The 24,911-nt window shown below is 34.9% G+C and overlaps 1 protein-coding gene and 1 pseudogene across 1 annotated transcript; one reads left to right on the forward strand and one right to left on the reverse strand.

Annotated features, from left to right (window-relative positions):
* Window positions 1-514: 514 nt before the first annotated feature.
* LOC107874055 lies at window positions 515-5,461 on the forward strand (annotated as a pseudogene).
* A 10,454-nt stretch (window positions 5,462-15,915) lies between these two features.
* On the reverse strand, window positions 15,916-16,674 carry LOC107872937 (3-isopropylmalate dehydratase small subunit 3-like). Its single transcript, NM_001325018.1, is given in 1 exon segment — window positions 15,916-16,674. A coding segment is annotated over 1 exon segment (759 nt).
* Between the last annotated feature and the right edge of the window lie 8,237 nt (window positions 16,675-24,911).

A 24,911-nucleotide genomic window follows, 5' to 3' on the forward strand; every position in this document is an offset into this window, starting at 1 on the left:
ACATGGTCTATTGATTTAGGCCCAATGGCCTAAGTCTTTTATTTTTCCTCCTTCCACTTTTACATGCTTTGTTATTAATTTGTTTAGACTTAGTTAAAATCCCTACTAAGTCATCCAAATCTATTTTACACGTCTTTTTTCTAAAATCAATTACTTTTCAACAATCAATCTTGCTTTTTGAAGTTAGTCAAAATATATTTTCAAACTAAACAGATAAACGCAAGTTAGCGGATACTCTTGGTGCCTTAACAACCTTCCAAGAGTATTAATAGGAACTGCTTACTCAGAATCTTCAAACTTCAATATTTTTTTTGTTTTGGATCGTTTGAGTAACTTTCAAAGGTTTTCTTAATTCCTTTTCAAATAAATTAAGTGGCGACTCTAAAAGTAATCAAAATTTCTGCAAAATAGCTGGTCATCACCTCCAGCGAGAGGTAACAAAAAAGGAGGTGAAAGGGTCGTACGGTGGCTGTGTTGGTCGGTGACGGGGAAAGGGAGGCGCGTGGTGGTGCGAATGGTGGTTGGAATCTCGCCGGTCATCACCTCCGGCGAGCCAACGGTGAAACGACGGCGGAAGAGAGAGAAGCAGCGGCGGCGTTTTGGTGGTATTAAAAAATAGAAAGAAAAAGGCATGTGTGTATATTTTTTAGAGAGAGGGGAAATCTGTGCAGTGGGGGTGAGCGTATTATTTTTGTGTGTTTGGGAGAGAAAGTAAGGGGTGACTGATGAATGTATGTGTGTTTATTTTTGTATTTTTTGTGTTTGAGAGAGGAGAAAGGGGAAAAAATATGAGTGGGTGGTTAAAAATGTGTCTTTGGTGTCTTCAAAAAATGTTAACCCCCATCACTATTTCTAATAAAATGGGTTCTTTTTATTAACCAAAGAATAAAAAGGTGTTCCCTCTTTTTCTTTTAGAACATCCTTTGGTCGTTAAGTTATGCCTAAAAAAATTTTCATCCTTTTAACGAACAGACATAGTTATTACTCAAATGGTAGTGTCATTGTGTAGTTCTTGTCAGATATGACAAGACATTATTGTGTAATCTTGTCAGATGTGACAAGACACCAAATTATTATGTTGTGCATTAAAATAGTTGATCCGACCAGTATTTGTGGATTGTATTGAATAATGTACAAACTATAGGTATCGATATGTAATTACAGGAAAATGTAAAGAAAATTTAAAATGTAATTAACTTGAAAATACGATGCATTGTAAATTAAAAAATATGAAGTCGTGTCGTGTACGTGTGCAAATGACTGTGAAATCAACACAAATCCTAATATTATGAAAAGTAAAAAAAATATGACAATAAATTTATAAAATCCTAAAGTAAGGATAATTATCAATAACTTGTTAATAATTGTAAAAAATATATGAAAATTATATTTCGTGTCTTTTAATGATCAGAAAATCCAATTGCGTTAATTTAAGCACGGAGAGTCAAAATTGAGTGTCAACAAGCACTGCAGCTGAAAGAAGTACAACTCTGCAGTAAGTTGGTGGGAAGGATGTTGCACCTTTTTGTCCTATCCAATGAGAATCATCCTAGATTTTCTCGTCTCTTATATATGCTCACTCCAAAACAAGAATACCTAAGCTTCCATATTTCACAACATCAATTCTCTTGAAGCTCTCAGATTCAAAACCTCACTCGCAACAAGGGACCTGCTTGCTTGTTTATTTGTGTCTCAAGTTCTTGTCGTATTTGAGTCTTTGTTTTGTGGTTGTAAACGTTGTCTACTGCTCTTATTCATTATTAGTAGGTTCTTTGTTTTTTTTTGTTCATTCTTGCTGTCAAGTGTCATTTACAGTTAGATGACCAAGAAGCTAGAGTTAGCTTAGTTATTGTTTCAGTTAGAGTTAGTTAAGTTAGTGAATGCAATAGGGTTGTTGCATTAGAAGTTATTATAATAGAGTTATTACAAGTGGAAGAAAGGGTTAAGAGGTTAATCTTTGAAATCACGAAGTCTGTATTCAAGGTTGTTTGAATCTAGTGGAGCTGTTGGAAATCCTACTAGATTATATTATGATTTTTTCTTCCTTGAACAAGGAGTTTTTACATAAAACTTATTATGTTCTTGTTTATTTACATTGCAAGTTTGTCCCTTGAGTTTTCTGATTTGCATACGTTAGTTAGGATCAGGTCCCAGAGAAAGAGGAAAAGTCATATATCTTTTCAAATCCATTATTGAAGAGGGTAACAATATGAATAAAGTAGATTCTACAATTTTTTAAGAGAACAGATTTTAAAAATCCCAATCCATCAACCGTGGTTGAGCTCGACAATTAAGAGAGTAATATAATAGATATAGCAACCACCAAAGAATGTGGTGCAGTGGATGGAGTTGTCCTCCCTTAACCAAAGGTTTCAGGTTAGAGCTCTGGATATGAAAAAATCCTTAGTAGAGAGCGCGACGCCCCGAATGGGCCCTACCCAGCGCGAATTCGGATTAGTCAAACTTTAATGCGGATGTCGAACCGCGAATGAGAACAAAAAATATAGATATAGCAGAACCTACCTTTTTGGAAGAGCATAGATTCGACAACAATTGGAAGACTACTTGGATCTTGTGAAGAAATGTACAACTCACAAAGGAGAAAATAGACCATACATGATTTATGTTGCAAAGGAATACGCCTAATTGAGAACTGCTTCCGTGCCCTCACTATTGGTCAAAGTTAGATGTCTGTTTAATACATGAGCTGACAAAAAAAGTATGTTTATCATACGGTCATATTTATGTTTTGGACAATAAATGAGATCTGCAGACAATGAAATTGCCAATTTAATTTTTGGGACCTGGGAAAAAGTTAATACTAAATGTTAGTATCGAATTTTGTAACTTTTTGCAGTTTCAGACCATGCCACTGCTTACCGAATTTAGTTTTTGGGACCTGGGAAAAAGTTGATGTTTACCTTTTTCCTCTTAACCAGGCATGAGTCATTTCAGTGCTTAAGAAGTCAAGTATCCAAATGCTTCAAACACAGGATAAAAAATTCGAATATCCAGGGCAAATGTTCCTTGATCCATCATCTATTAAAACAAAATCTAGGAGGATGGGATTGTAACTTTTCAGCTCATGCTAAAGTTCCTCTCTACTAGGAAAACGGAGGAACTCTATAATTTTGACATTTTGATAGGTTTGTACAGTAAAGACCGGAGTATTTAACATGATCTAGGCCAGTTTCACGTCATTATAATTTGTGGGGTTGCAATTACTACTTGGAAGCCACAACTTTGATCCCTGCCTTTAAGTAGCTATAAGTATGATGACAAATATTCTCTCCTTTTCAATTTATTTGTCCGATTTTGACTTGATACAGAATTTAAGAAAGTAAAAAAAAAAACTTTTAAATCTTATGATCTTAATCTTATTATGTGAAAAGTTGAATTAAAATTTGTTCAAAACAGAAGAGACATCCTTCTTTAAAACGAATAAAACAGGAAGTAATACAAACAAATTGAAATGGAAGTAATTATAAAATAACATATGCTACATCACAAAATTTAACTCAAAAATAAGATGTATAACCAACGGTGAAGTTCTTGGAGTAAGCATTGGTGGGATGTGGGTTTCTAGCCAGATTTATTCAATTGATCATGATATGGGTCACCTAAGTATACAGTTAAGGTTAATGGTGAAGGACATGGTTAGATTGAAGCAAAAACGGGGTTTAGAGAGTGTGATCCTGCATCACCACGGCTCTTGTCCTACTTATAGATAACTTACCAAGAATACTGGAGTGCATGAGCCTTCTACCAATTTTAAATTCCACCCGATGCGTAAGACACTTCAGCCAACTCATTTTATTTTATTCCGAAATTGCTATCCTTATTCCAGAATAACTATTCTTATTTGACGTACCAAATGACTCAGTGGACAACTAAGTCAACTACTTAACATACAACAACAACACAACAAATTCAGTGTATTCCCACAAAGTGGGGTTTGGGAAGGGTAAAATGTATGCAGTCCATACCACTACCTCCAAAGAAGTTGAGAGGTTATTTCCGATAGACCCCTGGCTCAAGATAGAGAATAGCAAACAAGAGCGTAATGATAACTACTTAACATAAACAAAAACATGTAATCTAGGACCCTGAAGGCAATTGATAAGGCTAAGGAATTAGGTAGAACTTGATAAACAAACAATCACCATCAAATGCTATTAGCTGTCATCTTGTGCGGAATTACTTGCACAAACAGTCAAAGACACAACCAATGCATCGAGACAAGTTGACACGCAAGATATCGAGTGTTACAGAGAATAAAGGCTTCATGCTAGCACAAGCTATTGGCGAGAGAGAAATGCCATTCTTCAAGACACAAGGAAGAAACTATTTTCCTCTGCCTCTGTAAAAAGGCAGAAGAGAGAGCATGATTATTATTTAAAGAATGGAAGTGCAGTCTTAGAGGAGATTCTTGCTTTATGCGATGGAAAGTGCCGAATTCCCATCCGTTACTTCGCCGGCAATAAAACACTCTAAAAGCAAAATAGAGCTCTCTGATGTGTATATGGTTACGGGCTCATTGGACAATCGCCTCGTTTTAGTTAGGTTCAATAGATGTCAATTCAATATCCACCGAGATATAGCAATTACTACTCAGATGAGCCATCTCAAAAATGTGCTGAAACTTACCGGTTGTTGTTTAGAATTTGAAGAACCTTTATGTTGTACGAATATGTTGAAGGTATATATCTCTTAGCAGTCTACTTTTCAAAGAGGATAATCATGGTGATCAAACTCGAAAATCATTATCCTGGTCAAATAGATTACGGATTGCCAATGAAATTGCTTCAGCAATTGTTTATCTCCATACCGAATTTCGTACGCCCATCATCCACAGATATATAAAGCCATCGAAAGTGATAATAGATCAGAATACTGGCGTTGCCAAAATAGTGGACTTCTCATTGTCCGCATCATTGCCTCCAGGAAAATTGGAGATAGAAGACAGAGTTAACGGAACAATCGGGTATTTACCTCCAGAAGAGATGATATATTTAGAAAATCTTCCATCCAACGTTGTTGGTCGCTATATTAAAGAGGATAATGTAATGGATATAGCGGATCATGGCATTTTAGAAGAGCATGGATTTGAGATTCGACAACAATTGGAAGACTACTTGGAACTAGTTAAGAAATGCACAGCTGATAACAGAGAAAATAGACCATACATGATTTATGTTGCAAGGGAATTACGCCGAATTCAGAACTGCTACCGTGCCCTCACTACTGGTTAAAATTAAATGTTTGTTTTAATACATGAGGTTGCCCTCACTACTGGTCAAAATTAAATGTTTGTTTTGATACATGAGATGAACAAAGAAGTTCTTTATGCTGTCATATATATATGTTGAGCAATAAATGAGATCAGACAGTTGGCAACAAATTTTCGTTAACATTGAAAATTAACTGCAAGCAAAAATAAAATAAACAAAAAGAATAATTTTATATAAATGAATTTTGCGGGTACAATTCCGTTATTCTCTCGATTCTTCTCTCCTAAGTTTTTCCGTGATTCGAGGGCCTTTGCAGCATGATTCTCGAATGTAGAATGATTTGAGCCTCCTAGAAATGTGTTTGGATCTCCGAGAATTGTCTGTCATGTGTTTGGATCTCCGGGAATTGTCTGACAGCACTTCATCTTGTCGAGTTGATCTCCGGGCATAACTCCGTTAGTCAATTCGTTGAAGAGTTGTGCAGTCTATGCAGAAGCTTCCACCAATGCTTGCAGAATGTCCTCCTCTTTTCGAATCCCCTTTTTTTTCTTTAGAATATTATGTTACCCCCTATTTATAGTTATAGGGGTAGGTCTAGTTGCTTGTGATTGGCCAAAACATGTCACTTTGACACTTGGCACCTTTTGACTAGTTGAAATTGAATGAGATTTTCACATCATTTGTACATGTGGCTGCGTCTCATTGGTCTTGGATTTGACTGGGATGCCACGTCACTTGATGAGTTTGGGCTTCAAGGTGAGACGGACCTTGATGAGGAATAAAATTGGCTTATTGTTTTTTCTAAGCCCAAAATAATTTTAGACCCAATAAAATATGAATCAAATTCAAATTTTATATAAATTGATCCAATAAATTTTACGTGTCTACAGATGTCTCCTACTTCAAGGTTGGCCAACGTGTAGGCTTGCCGAAACTTGGCGACGAGACTTGAAGTACTCATGAATGTGTTTTCATTCTCGTGACTTCAAAGGTATTTGTTTCTTATCAGTGCATCCTAGTTAGACCAATACTTGCGAGTGGTCTAAAATTTTCGCCACATATTTTCACATAGTGAAAGTTCTTCTCTTCTTGGTTAAGCGTGAAATGAATGACCCTTAATATTTGTTCAAGTCATTACACACTAACAATATTAAGGCCCCTCCATATGGATTTGAAATAGGACCATATTGAGTGAATCCTTAATTTACTGCCCCTTGCATGTTAGTAAAGATTCTTGAATTAAACTTCTGAATCAAACAAATATTAACTTTCCTTTGGTGCTCAAGAAGAATCAATTTCTTTTCAAAGAAATCTTTCAAACATGGTAATTTTCTTTTAGCTACTTGGAAACTTGAAATTCCCAGGGATTTTTTCTTCCAAACTTATTACAACCTCCCTTATATATGAAATTGAGATTTTCACCAAACTTCTATATGAGATTTTTCCTTGTAGAGAAAATTCATCAAAGCACTCGGTAGCCACAAAGAAAAGTGTTCGACTGTGCTTGATTGCCAGACTGTGAAGTTGTGACCTTAACCGATACGATTGAATCCACAAACTGCTCCTCAGGTAACTGTAACTTTCATAGCAGCCCGTTGCCTTTTGCTCGCTCAAATTTGTACGATTGCAATATGAAATAGCAACTAAACAAAAATTTGCAGCCAAGTTTAACCTGTGTTGCTATAGTTAATTTTTTTTTTTTTTTTGCTTTAACACTCAACTTCAGGTTCTCTTATTTCCCAACTTGTGTGTGTCCATAACGGTTAATCTCTATTCTTTTCTTGATCCTCAGGAACGACGTAGGGTGCTCTTGGTCCCCAACAATGACTTGTTTGAACGACCGCGAAACTCCATACCATTGCCTTGAGATTGTGTAAAACAACTCAGATTTGCATGCAAAACCCCTCACTTCGAAAGTTCATCCTCCGGTGATTGGCACCTTCCCGCTTGTTAGAAAGCCGTTGGAAACTTCCCTCAAAATTGTGACTGGAAAAATTTTCCTTTTGAAGTCTTCTACACATCAAAATGTTGTTGTTGCGAGCTCTCCTAGCAGCAATGGGAGCCTTAGCAATTAGCGTGTTCCTCCCTCCGGCTTTGGGAGGTTCGATATACATCTGGCTACTGAAGTGGATAGAAGACGTTCTTACCCGTAATAAGGGGACCTTGGAGCGCAACAAGAGTTATAATGTCGCCTTTGCTTCATTTTTCGCGTATGACCATAACGAGAATGTGCTCCAAGCCTTCTGTGAGAATTGGCGTCCATCCACCAACACAGTTTCTACTTTTATTGGAGAGTTGTCCATATCTTTATGGGACTTGAGAAGCATCGGAGGTCTTCATGTTCATGGGTCATTTTATGACGAAGTTATTCCCTCGACTAAGGAGTTGACATATGTGGATGACAAGGGGAAGCCTTTTCTCTCTAGAAGCTGCTCACACTTATTTTCGGCATTCTATCGGCTTACAAAAGGTGTCACTGATGATGTCTCTTTTTTTTATTGGACCAATTTCTAGTTTCGAGGACCAAGAAAATACGTTGAGCCTTCACAAAAGATGTCAAAAAATCGGACGAAGCCAAGGATGAATCATGACCTATTGGAGAATATTGACATGATTTTTTTACCACGAACCGAAGAAGAGAATACCCTTTTTGTCGAGTTAGATGTGGAAGAATCACTCAGAGATGAAACTTATTTGATGGTTTTCCTTGCATGTTGGCTCTGTAAATTTTTACTCCCATTCTTCTCCTCTTTTTGCTCTTTTTTCATAATTGAGCTTTCGGGCACTTTAGGGCGTCCGTGTAAGAAGCTTCATAATGCATCATGGAGGTGTCTGAATCACGAAGGGCTTGTAGTGTTGAAAAGTAGACATGCGAGGCTACATTTTACGCGAAAACCACGCTCAATTTACCTCCCGATCTTCCCAGGTATCGTTTCAAAATTAGACCTTTAGTTCTGTTTTGTCACTTTTTACTTGTTTTGTGCAGTCTCACGAAAACTCTCATATCTTGACTTAGGAACATCAAAATCAGGAGTTGTTTTTTGCGTTGGAAACTAGACTCGTAGATCTACATCTCACGCGAAAACCAGCATCAAATTGCATTTGAATCGTCCCAGAAATCGCTCCAAAAATGGCCTTCTAATCTTAGTTCACTAGTTATTTCAGCTTTGCGCAACGTCACAATAAATTCCATGTCTCGACATGGAAGTATCGGAATCAGGTACCGTTTTTTGCATTGGAAAGTAGATTCATAGAGCTACGTCTCACGCGATAACCACAATCAGATTGCATCCGAATCATTCCAGATATCGCTCGAAAAACGGCCTTCTAATCTTGGTTCGCTAGTTATTTCAGCTTTGCATAATGTCACGATAAATTCCATATCTCGACGTGAAAATATCGGAATCGGGTGCCATTTTTTGCATTGGAAAGTAGACACGCAGATCTACGCTACGCATGAAATCCATCAGCAAAAAACTTTCATATTTTCTCAGGTACTTTTCCAAAGTTGCAGCCTAAATCTTGTGATACTCTACTTCTCATCAAATTTTGGATACTTCATGAATTTAATCTTCTACTTCAAGTTTTGGGCCGCATCATTTCTGTAATATGTTGAAGGCCAGGCTAGAGCAATATTCAAAGTACTACAAGTCTTTTCCTTGGCGAGAAGATTTTATTGCTTGTAAGATGATGAAGACTTTTTTCGCCTTAAGGACGACATCTTCAAAGGACTCCAAATATCCATTCAAGCTTCATACTTTTTTAAGAGTCGTTCATAGTTTAGACTCATGCGGGCTAGGAGTGATTTGACTTGCAGTTTAAGCTCGTGTGTCAAGGAATATTTTGACTTGTAGTTTAGGCTCGTGCATCAAGGAGTGGTTTGGCTTGCAGTTTAAGCTCGTGCGTTGAGGAGAGTTTTTGACTTGCAGTTTAGACTCATGCATCGGAGAGCATTTTTGACTTGCAGTTTAGGCTCGTGCATCGAGGAGCATTTTTAACTTGCAATTTAGGCTCGTACATCAAGAAGTGTCTTGACTTGCATTTAGGCTCGGGCATCGAAGAGCATTTTTGACTTGCAGTTTAAGCTCGTGCAGCAAGGAGCATCTTGACTTGCAATTTAGGCTCGTGTATCGAGGAGCATCTTGACTTGTAGTTTAGGCTCGTGCATCAAGGAGCATTTTTGACTTGTTGTTTAAGCTCGTGCAGCAAGGAGTATTTTAGGGAAAAATTCTTGTAATGTAACTTTCCTTCCAACCCTTTGTAATAGAGTATTGTTGCACTTCAATTTGGTATTTACTGCCCCCATTGGCTGAAGCAGATTTGCACTTGATCTTGTGTCGACTTTTGAAAGTTGGAGTTTAGATGCCCTTTGACATTTTTTTCTTTTGCGAGCGATCAATGTCCAAGTACCACCCTTCTTGCTATTAGAGAAGTCGTTTTGCATGACTTTGCTTGTTGTTTTCTTCATGCTGGGAACCTTAATTGGGTCAAAGCTCCCAAATTATAGCATGATGATTCCCTCATTTTTTGGTGATGCCACAGAGCACATGGGTTGTAGAACTTTTGAAATTGAATCTTTTTTATGGTCCAGTTCGGCGCTAACATGATTTGCATTAATTGTAGCGCCATCATCGATGATAATCTTTCCCTCTTGCCTTAATGTCATGATCTTTCCTTCAGGATGAAGCATTTTATGGTGTGATAACCAACAATGCGGTGAAATTTGAAGCACTTAGGATCGCTGACTTTGTTTGATTCTTCTGGTCGCTTTGACTTAGGAAGTTCAATGACTTCTTTGGCTAGCAACTCGTCAAGAATTTCAGGAACATCAGAGTCAGAAAAAGGACATAACCTTGCTTGTAACTCCTTCAAGGTTGGTTGATTTTTCACCTCTCGCGTTTGTTGCTTTGAAGCTTCCTCTTTTAACTTTTGTTTTGTGGAGACCTTCGTAAAACTCACAGCTGTCGTCATAGATTCCCCAATTTGGTCTTCAAATGAGTCTTTGAATTTCGTGACTTCTTTCCTAGGATCAAAAATAGGTGACGTCATTCTATGTCTTGCAATACTTAGCTCCATGTCATGAGCGCGCGTAGCTAATTCTTTAAAAGTTCGAGGTTTAATTCCTTGGAGGATATACACAAGGCCCCAACGCATCCCTTGAATGCAAATTTCAATCGCGGAAGTTTCAAAAAGTTGATCCTTGCAATTGAAGCTCAACGTTCGCCAACGATTTATGTAGTCCACTACAAGCTCATCTTTACTTTATCTTGTGTTTGTCAATTCCATCATATTGATTGTACGACGGGTACTGTAGAAACGATTTAGGAACTGAATTTCTAGTTGCTCCCAACAATCGATTGATCCAGACTCCAGGTCAGTGTACCAATAAAAAGCGTTGTCTTTCAAAAAGCGAAGAAACTGCTTGACAAGAAGATCACCATGTGTGCCAGCACTGCTACAAGTTTCAACAAAATGAGCGATATGTTGCCTGGGATTTCCCTTTCCATCAAATTGTTGAAACTTTCGCAGTTTATATCCAATTGGCATCGGTAAGCCCTCGATTCGTTTAGAATACGGCTTTGAGTATCCTACGAAACTTTGTAAAGAACCTCCATATTGTGTCTTGATAGTGTTTGCAATCATATCTTGCAGTTGTTGAGCTATTAGAGTAGCCACTGAAGTGGATCGATCATCGCAGTGATTGTCATTTGACTTGATGAGAGATTCACCATCAACTTTTTCTCGCAGTGTTAGATTATAATTTGACTCTCCAGGATTGTAGAGATCTAACTTGCTCATAAGTCTGGCGATTTGATGATCTTTCTCATCAACAGACTTCTTCAAGACTTCAATGGTTTGCTCCATCATTGCAAACTTCTCGTTCAAGTCAATTGCATCAACCATGAACATGTTGACTTTCGTTGAAGTTGGAGAATTCATTAAGTTTTCAGATTCTCCAAAGTTGCAGCTAGTTTCAGACAGTTCTTTTGATAATATAGATGTAAAGTTGTCCCCAGGGGTTGTAGTTACTACCAAAATTTGAGATTTTCTCCTTTTTGTCATCTCCAAAAAGGTGAAGTATTAGGATCCATCCAAAGCACAAGCGTTAAGATTGCGTCGATTGATGGGGCCAACAAGTTTGATCTCAGTAGAAGTGGCAATAGTAGATTTTTTGCACGAAACTTCATTGATTTTTCTGAAGTCAATTGTAGTAGTTGAATTTGTGATTTTTTGAATTGTAGGAGGAAGAGATGAAGAGCAGAACTGGTTCCACTGGACGTGCCAAAATTTGTTCGCAACAAATTTTCATTAACGCTGAAAATTAACTACAAGCAAAAATAAAATAAACAAAAAGCATAATTTTATATAAATGAATTTTGCAGGAACAATTCCGTTATTCTCTCGATTCTTCTCTCCTATGTTTTTCCGTGATTCGAGGGCCTTTGCAGCGTGATTCTCGAATGTAGGATGATTTGAGCCTCCTAGAAATGTGTTTGGATCTCTGAAAATTGTCTGACAGCACTTCATCTTGTCGAGTAGATCTCCGTACAAAACTCCGTTAGTCAATTTGTTAAAGAGTTGTGTAGTTAATGCAGAAGCTTCCTCCAATGCTTGTAGAATGTCCTCCTCATTCCGAATCCCCTTTTTTTTTCTTTTAGAATGTTATGTTAACCCCCTATTTATAATTGTAGTTGCTTGTGATTAGCCAAAACATATCACTATAACATTTGGCACCTTTTGACTGGTTATTGAAATTGAATGAGATTTTCACATCATTTGTACATGTGGCGACATCTCATTGGTCTTGAATTTGACTAGGATGTCACGTCACTTGATGAGTTTAGGCTTCAAGATGAGATGGATCTTGATGAAGAATAAAATGAGCTTATTATTTTTTTTTAAGCCCAAAATAATTTTAAACCCAATAAAATATAAATCAAATTCAAATTTTATATAAATTTGATCCAATAAATTTTACGTGTCTACGCAGACAATGAAATTGCCGTTCGGACCAGAACAAGTTATTATGAAATGCAAGCAACAAATTTTTGTGCTCTATTTGATTGAACTTGATCTTTTGTTTGCAGAGTAAGAAAGTGAGACCAGAATAGTTTTGTGTTTGACATCTATTAACTTTTAGTTGTTTCAGAATAATGCTACTGCTTATATTTACACTTGATCTTTACCTTTTTCCTTTTAACCAGGCATGAGGTCTTCTCAGCTAGGAAAACAGAGAAATGCTCTAATTTTTAACATATTGATAGGTTCTGTATACTCGAGCTAGAGAATCTAACATGAGCTAGTCAGGTTCAGTAGTTATAATTGTTAATTTGTACTCCCTCTTTGTCTCAAAAAGAATGACCTACTTTCCTTTTTAATCTATTTTAAAAAGAATGACACCTTTCCTTTTTTGACAATATTTTAATTTCAACTTTCCACATAACATGCTTGAAACCACAAGATTAAAGGTCATTTTAGTACATTTAAAACAACTTTAATTTAAGGTCACAAGATTCAAAAGTTTCTTTATTTTCTTAAACTTTGTTCCAAGTCAAAGTAGAGTTAATTCTTTTTTAAACGGAGGGAATAGTTACTACTTAGCCACAACTTTAAACCCTGTATTCATGCAGCAACTCTAATGGTGCTATTACTGGGAGGCACATAATCAATAAGCACCAGTTGAGCATAACAAAATTTAACACAAAAATAAAAACATTAACAGTGTGAATTTCTCTTGATTCCTAGGAGAAACTACCTAGTTATCACAATTCACAGGCATTCAGCCTCTAGTCAGTACATAGAAATAACGATTACCGAAGTAGCCTAACCAAAATGGGAAAAGCAAGAGTAGAGAATAGAAGTTACAGTTAAAAGACTCCATCAAGGGTAATTTATGGGCACATTATATAGCAAAATCTTTAGCACTACAAACTACGAAGCACCCTTAACACCAATGGAAGGGAGATTAGTGACTCGTCTACAACACCAGTTTACAAATGCTGCAAACCAGATGAAGGTTTTTGAATCAAAATTTACCCCATAAAGAAAGGAGAGGGGGCTATTATATACATGTATTATTTAGCAAAATCTTTAGCACTACAAACTACGAAGCACCCTTGACACCAATGGAAGGGAGATTAGTGACTCGCCTACAACACCAGTTTACAAATGCTTCAAACCATATGAAGGTTTTTGAATAAAAATTTACTCCATAAAGAAAGGAGACGGGGCTATTATATACATGTAGATGATAAACTTTTGGCTAAATCACTGAAAAGAGCAAAGGAAATTGCCTTCCTCCACTGGAGACAAACCATTTGTGTCTCTGGAATAATTAGAGTAAGCTTTTGGGATAATTCCTTGTTTTAGCTGGAGAACAAGTCAATTCTCAAATTATTTAAATTACTAGTAGTATGTTCATCCAGATGAGGATTAGGTCAAAGAGGAAGTTATGCTTATTATAGGTCCATGAAACTTGCTCTCATTAAGAAGCAAAAAGAGGAAAGTCCACATGGCATAAGGTGAAAACAAACTATCTAGGAGAGATAACGCCAGGAACCAGTACTATATATTGAACCACAACAATTTAGAATCTTAGATTGACTTGTGTGTGGCTACCAAGTAAATTGGTGAAAGACGAGGCACAAGATTTTCAACTTACAACCTGGCATACACCCTAAAATCACCTTAAAGGATCAACCAATCCTTAGATATGAACGTGCAAAGTTTGCCTATCATTGATGAGCCTACATGACACAAATCAAGGAGATAAATCACATCATACAAACTCCTGAACCAATATCTTCATGTTGTCATTGGCTCCAAGAATAAAATGATCTTCTTATCCTAATTGAATGTAAAAGATGTGAGAATTACATTTGGGAAATGTTAAACTAGCTAGATAATTGTTCTTGTTCATCCCTACTAAAATCCTCTGATCATATCCTAGACAATTTTTCGATCAACCCCTTCCAAACCATTTCCAGAAATGCTGCTCTATTCTTAAGAATTCAATGCCAACATAACCTGACTTCTATTTGATGTAATATGTCAGCTGTTATTTTAATTTGACAGATCCCCATATCAACTCTAGTTTCATCCAAACTTTGATTACCAGTCAAGGATGATCCTCGATGTAGCTCAAAACCTTCAAATCAACCGGAAATCACTAATTCCCTTGGACTAAAAATTACTTTTGGTGTGTTGTCCTGTTCACTGTCCCCTCAACACAACAAGTTTCAAAGTAAGTTATAATCACTAACCGATGTTTAAAGTTAGTTTCATTTTCCTAGTTAGATTTTTTGAGGAACTATTCCCACGTTCGTGGAGGGCTAAAGTTGTAACTTTGAGGGTCCATATTCAAAACCACGTTCTTTATTGCGATAGGACCCCATCAGATCCCGGCGAGATCATCGTCTTTTTCTCTCCCACTTATTGCCGACCACTAAAACTGTAGCGGCTTCTTCGGCTGTCCATCTCTGCGACCCAACGACCATCAGTTTCCGGCGAGTGCGTCGGTAACAATAGGGAGCGTTCTTTACTTGTGTCTGAAGTTTCTTGTTTGTGGTGTTGGGTGATGTCTATGGTTTCGGATAGATAGCTTTTAGTCTTATCTTGTGGCTATAGAATTATCTTATGGCTAGTGGCGTTAGTTTATTTTGCAAACTGTACTAGTTTATATGCATTTATGTTTAGTGTTTGTTATACTGTTATCGATCCTAAGCCGGGGGGTCTATCGGAAACAGCCTCTCTACTTCATCTGAGGGGTAATTGTATGGTCTGCGTACACTCCACCCTCTCCAGACCCCACTATGTGGGAATACACTGGGTATATTGTTGTTCTTCTTCTTCTTTCTTGCGACAAGTTAAGAAGGTGGGTGCATGTCTCTCCTTGCATTAGACTAGATATTAGTCAAACACTTGAACCTTAATAACATAAAGAATCTAGCAAAGTATAGAAGGCAGGCTCTTTGGTTCTCATCAAATTACAAGGTGTCAGTAGTGGTAAACATATCTCAAAAATGATTTAGACACGGGCATAACAGAACATTACTTAGATACCATTTCAGTATAACTGATTCTTTTATCCAAATCATAAAGCAAACACCACAACACAGCATATGTCTTTTTGTTAATAAAACCTAGGTCACTTGTGGGATTTTGCTGGCTATGTTGTTGTTATCACAACCTATGTCACTGAGCAAAGCCAGTCTCATGCCCAAATAAAGGAGAAACAATGTTGAGTTGACAATCAGCATAAGAAAAATCTAACTGTTATGATTTATTAATGATGCACTAAGCAAACAAAATTTGAGAACTTAAGCGAAGACGGATAGAGAAGCAGCCAATTATCTCAAGTTTATCCATTGATGAACTAAATGGATTTCACGGTCATCAAACAAAAACCAATCACATTATAACGAATTGCGATGAATACTCTCAAGATCATATAGTCAACCCAACTACTTCCAAAATCAAGATGCAGTTCATCCATTAATTTATATTGAAAAAGGACATAACAAAACACAAGACGACTTTAAAAGGTGATGATTTTTCTCCGAATCATACAACAAACACCATATTTATTAACCAACGATCTTTTCTCAGCAAGCATAAAGTACAAAACTTTAAATAGAACGAGTGAAACTGAGGCAATTACCACTTGGAAAACTTAAGGTCCTTGTCAGTTAGAAATCATTCCAGTCTTTCTTGCATAAGCGAAAATGCCACCAGCTTCAATAACAGGACCAGCATCACCAATAGGCTTCAATTTATACTCTTTCCCTGTTGTATGATTAATCAATCTACTCTCTCCAAATTCCACGGTCACCACATCACCAGTTTTACACTCTTCGCAAATCCTCACTTCTGATTCAAGCGGATAAACTTCCCCTGTCGAAACTGAGTTCCTGAAGAAGATCCTCGCGTACGACTCCGCCACCACTGCTGCTACACCCGCCGCTCCTAGAGCAACAGGCGCGTGCTCACGCGATGACCCGCACCCGAAGTTGTCGCCTCCGATAACGATCGAGTACTTGGATGTGAACTCACCTGGTTCGACGAAACGGGTCGGGTACGATGAAGGGAGTCCGCAGAGAGCGTAGGACCCGAGTTTTTTGTACTCATCTGGGTTGGAAGGGACTAGGGTTAGGTATTCTGCGGGGATGATTTGGTCGGTGTCGATGTTGTCGCCGACGACGTAGCAAAGTCCGTGGAATGTGGTGGATGAATTGGTGGTTTCCGGTGCGGCGGCGGCGGCGGAACGGAGAGGTGTGACGGTGGGGTTTTTTGGAGTGGGAGCAAAATGGGAAATTAAGGGGTAATTGGAGGAGATTGATGGGAGTTTGATGGAGGGGAGAGGGTTGATAGAGGCGGCGCGTGGTTGACACGGAGAGGGTTTGAAAGCGGTGATGGAATTGGAAAGAGCTGCTGAAGCCGCCATTGATAGATAGCTTAGGGTAAAATGGAAATTGATAGTAATTTTTTGTAAGAGAGCGTATTAAAAGGTGGGGAGCTGTTTGCTATTGTTGGGCTTTATCTATGGGTATTTAAGTTTTGTCCCCTCTACAAAATATTTTGAGGTAAACTTAATTGGGGAAAGGATAAAAACAACACTTTAAAATTAAAGTAATTTTATAAAAATTAGTACCTAACTTCTAAACCTTAATAAATAGTCAGTCGGCAAACTAATTCTAATCAAATGGTCATTGTTTTGGTACTTTACAATATATGTTGTGTATTTATTTTTTAAGAATTCCATGTTGAATTTTGTTTTCTTTTATTTTTTTTATCAAGGGAGAATTCCACTTTTCCTTTTTTTTTTATGTGAGACTCTACTCATTTTTATTCTTTCTAAAATAATTGAGTAATTACTTTTTTAAAAAATTTATTTTGCATTCACCAACATTATTAAAATAAAATACTATTTATTTTGTTTAGTTTTACTTATTTATACAATAAAATACAGTATCATATATTTTTAATATAATATAATTGTTAAAGATATATATTTATAATAATGATACAGTTTCTATATATATACATTTTCTATAAATAATTATAGCATTTTTATACACATTTTATAAAAATTTTAACTGCAATTATTATTTAGATACATATTTTATACGACTATATATAGTTTCTACATACATTCTAAAAATGTAGAATCAATCTACTATACGAGAGTATCAACTGACTATATGGACACTGTAGGTGTATCAATGTAGTATAAAAGTGTATTAATGTGGTATAAAAGAGTATCAATTCGGTATAGAAACTGCATGTGCTTGCATAGAATTTTTTTTTTCTTTTTTAAAAAGTGTATCAATTGAGTATAGAGACTGCATGTGCCCAATTGAGCCAAATATCTAAAAAAAAGGAATTAAAAATGGATAAAATACATATGTTAACATACTTAAGTACTTAATTACAAAAAATAGCAACACTTTTTCCTAATTATATTCTATAACATATGTAGCATTATTTTAAGTGGTCCCTATTTTTTTGCCGAATAAATTTTTTACTATGATAAAATCCACTTTTCACTCCTCCTTCTTTGTCTTTCCTTAATTTAAATTTCTTTTTCCTATTTTTTTGCCATTAACCATCACTCTCTCCTCAATCTTATTGCATTTTGCACGATTCTTGCACGATCTGTGATAAGAATTTGCTTCCCATATTTCAGGTAATTATTAATCGCATTTTGCATGTGAGCGTTTTATTTATTTTTTCCTACTTTAAGTCATCAAAAATTTAATTTTTAAGGGTTATGTGTTTTAATGGATGAACACACTGCAAAAACACCTATAAACAGTGGTACAAGGAATATGAAATTAGTGTATGATGCATCATCTTTTAGTCTTGGGTTAACTCAAGAAGATTTAGTTACTGTTGTTTCAAATCCTTTACAGTTGAGGAAATACGGTAGATCAAAAGAGATTAGGTCGAAGTTTCGCAACGACGAAGGGAAGATAACAAAAATTTTTTAAAAAAAAAAGGTTGAAGAAAACTCCTTCTTCAAAGGAGCAAAAAACTAAAAAACGGTACGAGAAGAAAAAGAAATCTAAAGAAATTGAAGACGATGTTGACAAATCTTATGATGAATCTGATGAAGAAAGTGAGGAAGAGATATTTTTTTTGTTTGTAAATGTATTATTTTTTTTATGTTCAAGTAATTATGTATTTCCTGTTATGATGATATTTAGGGATTATGTGAAAATATATTGTTGAATTAACTACTCATGAATAGTATTTGGATATATATTTTTCTAGTATAGGTGATATGTATTTTTAGTATAGTTGATATGTATTTTTAGTACAGCTGAATAATTTTGACCTATATGTATTTTTAGTGTAGTTGATATGTATTTTTGAGTATTTGTATTTTTCAGTATTTGTTGTATTTTTTATATGGTCAAAATACATATGCATGTTATTTTAGTTTAACTACCATAACAGTCTATTGTCTATATGTATTTTTAGTACATTTGATATGTATTTTTCAGTGTTGGTTGCAGTTATGATTTGATCAAAATACATATGCATTTTAATCATCTGAAATATATATGCACGTTATATGTTTTTTTTATTTGATTGAATTTTGTTTACAGATTAAGAAGTGGTAGTTTTACTTTGTATAGGTGATACGGGACGAAATATTCCTTGTCAGAAAACTTTCAAGATTTGCACCGCACATGTGCTCGGACAGTGACAATGATATTTATGAAAGCATACGCGCAATTTTAAACAAGGAACAGTTTAAACACTTTTGTGAGAATAACATTTTTGGATATTTTATGAAGAAGAAGCAGTGTGTAGTGCAAGTACAGTTGTGCAGATGCGTTATGACGCTTGAGGTGAAGGGTAGTTCTTCTTCTGGGATTATGATCTGTGCTAACGGCACCTCTCTTAGTTTTACTCCCATGGAATTTGCTATCATAACTGGATTGAATTGTGTGTCTAATAGGTATGACTTTATTTTTGATGAGGGTGTACCAAATAGGATGGTTGAAAAGTATTTCAATGGGGCAGAAATTATATATAAAAGGCAACTATTTCTAGCATTTACGGAGAAAGTATGGGGGAGAACAATGATGAGAATGCTGAGAAATTTGTAATTTTGTATTTCCTACATTCATTTGTGTTGTCTAACATTGACATTGTTGTTATACCCCGTCTTCATTTTTATTTGGTAGATAGTGGTAGATATAAGGATTTTCCATGGGGTTCTTTATCTTTTGAAGATCTGGCTAGAAGTTTGAACAACCGGCTGAAAGCTGGGGGGAAATTTTATTTGATTCAGGGAATGCCACTAACTATTCAAGTGTGGCTATATGAGTGTTGTTCAAATGTCCCACCAAAGATTGCATTGAAGGTTGAAAATTGAATTTTCTGATTATTAAATTGGAAGACGATTGCACCTTATCCACGGTATGAGTTTTTGATGAATGCTATGTTCAAGAACAATGGCAAAGTTTGTTGTGAACAAATATATATGCAGTGATATGTATTGTATTGTATACATATATTTTTTTTCATTTTCAATTGTTTAACATATTCTTTAACATATCATTTAACATATTCTTAGGTTGTATTTAAGGACATAGAGCCAACTGAAATGAAACTGGCAAAGCTTGAAATACCACAGAAGGATGTAACTGAAGATGAACGTTCAGTTGATTCGAACGATGACTTTCAGAATCCACCACCAAAGAAGATCAACGAGCATTCAAAGAAGAAACAGAAGGTGGATTCATCAACCCCAGAAGCAAAGAAACCTTCAGGGAAAAAGCAAGTCAATATTGTTGATGCGCATATCCAAATGAGGACTCCACCTCATCGTGCTGCCAAGGCTGCTGTAATGAAGACACCAGTATTCAAGCCAATTCCAACACGACAAGCTTCTTCTTCAAAAATAAAGGAATGAAAGCGAACAGCTAGGGTTATTTTTTCTCAGGTACAGTCAAAGGCAGATAGTCATGTAGAGGAAGTAGCCGTGTCAAAGCGTGAGAGTCATGTTAAGAAAGAAACATTTATTTCTAAGAAAGTTTTTAATGCATTCCGCGAAGAGGTAAATTTTTTTGTCAATGTTTGTTTTACATTTAAAAATATGTGTTTACTAAATTTGTATGAATACAGGTTCGTCAAGAATTTAAAGGAGTTCGTGAAGAGTTTACTGGAATTCGTCAATTAGTGAAAAAATAGTTTAAAAAATGGTCAAAGCAATTGAACATAGCAAGGTAAAAGTTTTATTATTATATAATATCCATAGTATTAAAAAAATACATATGCAGAGTATATGAAAAATATATGTGCAGTATACTGCTAAAAATATATATGAAGTTTATACAAAAATACATATGATATGATATAAAAAAAATACATATGAAATGTAATACAAAATACATATGCAGTATATTGTTAAAAATACATATGTAGTTTATTCAAAAAATACATATGAGTTGATTTTCAAAAAATACATATGAAATGTATTACAAAATATATATTCAGTATGTCAAGAAATATATTTTTCAATACTATGTATTTTTAGTGGGTTGGTATATACACATTAAGTGAAATCAAATAATAGTAGTTTATTCAAATTATACTTGTAGCAACAACATGAAGATACAGAGGTTGAAGCACAACAGATGGATTATGCTGGTGTCGAAACATCATCACAACAATTCAGTCCTACTGTTGATCAGAATTTGGATAAGAATTAGGATGGTACAAAGGTAAAAAAAATAACTAAAATATGATTATTCTTTTGAGTGCACAAATGTAATTACTTTTCTTGTTCAGTTATATGTTATTTTATATATAGTCCTGTATAAACATATACAACTGAATTTTTGTTTAAAGTTAGTTTAATTTTTTTTGCTTGTTTGCAAGGGGTGCACTGATTTGCATCCAGATAAAACAAACATTGAAATTGATTCTCAATATTTAATCCCTGATGAGCTTCTCCAAAGTATAAATTTGGATTATAATCTTTCTGAGAAGATTTTTCATCACGATGATCGAGTATGTATAATGAATTGAACTTCAGTTTATGTGATGTAAAAATCATAACAATCCATAAGATAATTATATATTTTCTTTCATTTCTATTGCAGATCACTGATGAGAAATTGGATGATACAAATTTGTCTGATTCGCAGTTTATAATCCTAGATGAGTTGTTACTAAGTCTTAATGCATACCGAAGAGAAAGCATCACGAGACATCCATTGGCAACTTCTGATGAAGAATAAATCGATGAACATTTTAATGATAAAAAGTCCGAATCTGTTGTTCAAGATCATTGTCAGGTATGTATTATGAATATATCTGAGGTTATGTAGGTTATTTTTTACATAAAAAAATAAAATATTTTTCATTTTTGAAGGAAAACAAAGAGAACGTTGGATCAAGCTCTAAAGCAGACATGCACGGAGAGGTTGATCTTGGTACGGAGAAGCAGATTATGACAACTCCTAAAATACAAGAATTAACCACTGATGAACAAAGGGATGAAACAATTTTGACTGATTCACAAGACACAATCCCTGATGACTTGCTTTTTAGTTTGAATGTATACAGTAGTAAAAGCATCATTGTTCATCCCTCTACTAATCGTGAACTTTAAACTGCTATTCCTAAGTTAAGGATTAGGCGACAAATTCAAAGAGTCACCTTACACGATGAAATTTGGTTCAACTGCCGGTAAGTACAATTAGTTATATATTTAATTTACAATGTAACATGTTATGCAAATACTTTTTACTAATCACCTTTTTGTATTACATAACTATTTAGAGAGCTTGGAAGGGCACATACGTATATTTCCACAGAAACATCCATTTGTTTATCATCCGATTGATGGGATTGTGGATACGAAGATTGTCAACAAGTTCATGGATTGAATTTCTGAAGACCTTCTCAAAGTTCGTGCTAAAAGGTATTTCTATTGAATTGTTTTAAGTTTTTTTTAAATTACATTATGTTCTCATGATTTAACATATACTGATTAACAAAAAAAACAGAAAGGGAAATGTGGATCATTAGAAAAGGGGAAAATCAACCATTCCAATGATGCATTTCAGAATTGAGACTGTTGAAGATAAAAACTGGTTCTACACAATGGGATTTTCTGATCAGTCATGGACCGACTCGGTTGATATATTTTTTTTTACAATATTTTTTTTACATTTATAGCACTAATTAAACTACATATTATGATAGTAAATACATATGCAGGTGCAAATAAGTATTTTTCTATGTAATTTTTTATTATATAAGAAAGGATGTGATACACTTTAACTTACATAGATATTTTTATATTACATACACATGCTAAATTTAGTATACAAATAGTTTGAATTATCTAAAATTTGTGTTCTTACTTACTGCAGCATATTGATGTTTGCTTCTACTACTTAAGGAAGAAGTCGAAGTATGACCCCAACAGGTCTTACAAATTCAACACCGTAGATTGCAACTTTATGAACATAATTAGATCTGTTCATGATGTTTATTCTGCGGATGCTGAAAATCTTACGGCGGGAGGACATGTGGCACATCTTAATGAATACATAAATGAGTTCTGTATGCATGCTGCTGTGTCATGACATACAGTGGAAGATATTTATATTCCAGTAAATATAAAGGAAAAACATCATTGGGTGCTAGCAATTTTATCTTTCTCAGAGAGGTGCATATTCCTATATGATTCATATGAATCATCTGGTCATTATTCGACTGTTCCTGATGTCATTGAAAAATTTGCTGTGATTATCCCATTGTGTCTCGAACATTATGATTTCTACGTTAAGAAAGGAATTCATGTTGAAAACCATCCAAGATACAAAGACAAAGACTCCTCAGCTATGTTTGATGTGTTATTTCAAGAGAGTTTGCCTCAACAACCAAGCGAAAGCTTGTATGTCATTTAATTTACATATAACAAAATTGTATGTTTGTAAAATATATATTAAAGCACATATGTGTTCCTTTTTATTGTTTTTGTAGGGATTGTGGTATCTATATGGTTACATATGCAGAATGTCTTTCTTATGGTCACAAAATTCTTGCGAATAAGTTCAACCCCAATGCACTTCGTACAAGATATGTTGCACTTTTGTGACATTATGGGACCAGAAAGCAAGACGTAAATGCTTATAGTGATGTCGAAGCACCTTTGAGGCCTCCAAGGCAAAGTAGAATAACTAGTGTAACTGAAATTTTTGATGGATGATGGATGATGGATGATGGATGATGGATTGATTACTTTATATAGTTTAGACGCTGGTTTATGGATGTAGGTACTGATTATACAAACTAATTTTGATATTTTGAAGTGGTTCTAATTGTAGGTTATAATAGTACTAATTCAAGTTTAATACGAGTCCTTTATGTTGTTTTTCATTTTACTGTGTGATTTTGTTAAAAAAAAATACATATGTATTGTTCATATTATGATTAAAATACATATGCAGGAATTTTTATGCCTAAAAAATACATATGTATTGTTTTTAGATGAGAAAAATACATATGCAATGTTATGCCTAATCATTCCAAAAATATATCTGAAATTTTTAGTTTAAAAATGCCAATGTTATGTTAAAATACATATGCAATGTTAGAAAATACATATGCAGTGTTCATATTTTGCTAAATAATATGTAAGCATTATAAATAAAATTTAGCATAAAAATACATATGCAGTGTTAATAATAAGTTTTTTCTAAAATACATATTGTTCATAACTAATATTTATTTTGATATGTGTCCAATTAATTTGATTATAAATGAAAACTGAAATTAAAGATAATTTTGAACTTTTAATACAATTCTGTAATTTATGATGAAATTTTATTTTACATAAATACATATGCAGTGTTAATATTTTTTATTAAAAATACATATGTATTATACATTTAAATATATTTTTATCATATAAACACATATGCTGCGCTAAGATTTTGAAATTCAAACATAGATTTGCAGAATATGTCATATGTGGCTAAATCAATTAACAATTACGAACCAAATAAGTATTTGGTTAATCAAAGTTACCAACTTTAACCTAAAAAGTATATTCAATGCTAAAAATACATATGAACTGCACATTCAAAATACATATGCAATGTTCAGATCTTTTAACATATACATATGCAGAACTCAGATTTAACTGTGTTCACTTGTCAAATGATGATTAAAAAAATAGTTCAAGTTTATAAAAAATAAAAATAAAATTTTAAGTAATAATACGGAAAGAGAAATGTTTCATTTTCTATATTTCCTACAGAAACGCCTATTGTGACCCTTAGCCCCACAACCACCACATGAGTTGATGTTCTTCTTTCCAAACATATCCCGACCTGATTTTCCACGATCCTTCTTTGCAGGTTTTTCTGGAGGTCTTTTGTATTTTGGAGGCAATACTATTTCATCAAGTACGCTCTCTGGAATTAGCCAGTCATATTTGTGTGGTACCGGATAGATGAGAACATCATATCTTTTCAAAGCAGTTTTTGGTTTAAACAAATCACAACAGTATGGCTTCTTCTCAAAATTCTTCTTCTCCAACACCGCATAAGTATGTGCACATGGTATCTAATCTAGTTGAAATGCATTACATGAACTTTTTTTTTCTTTGAGGCAAATAATGTAGTGTATTTGTTTATCGTGTGCCGT

This window comes from Capsicum annuum, chromosome 6, assembly GCF_002878395.1.
Source record: "Capsicum annuum cultivar UCD-10X-F1 chromosome 6, UCD10Xv1.1, whole genome shotgun sequence".
Lineage (NCBI taxonomy): Eukaryota > Viridiplantae > Streptophyta > Magnoliopsida > Solanales > Solanaceae > Capsicum > Capsicum annuum.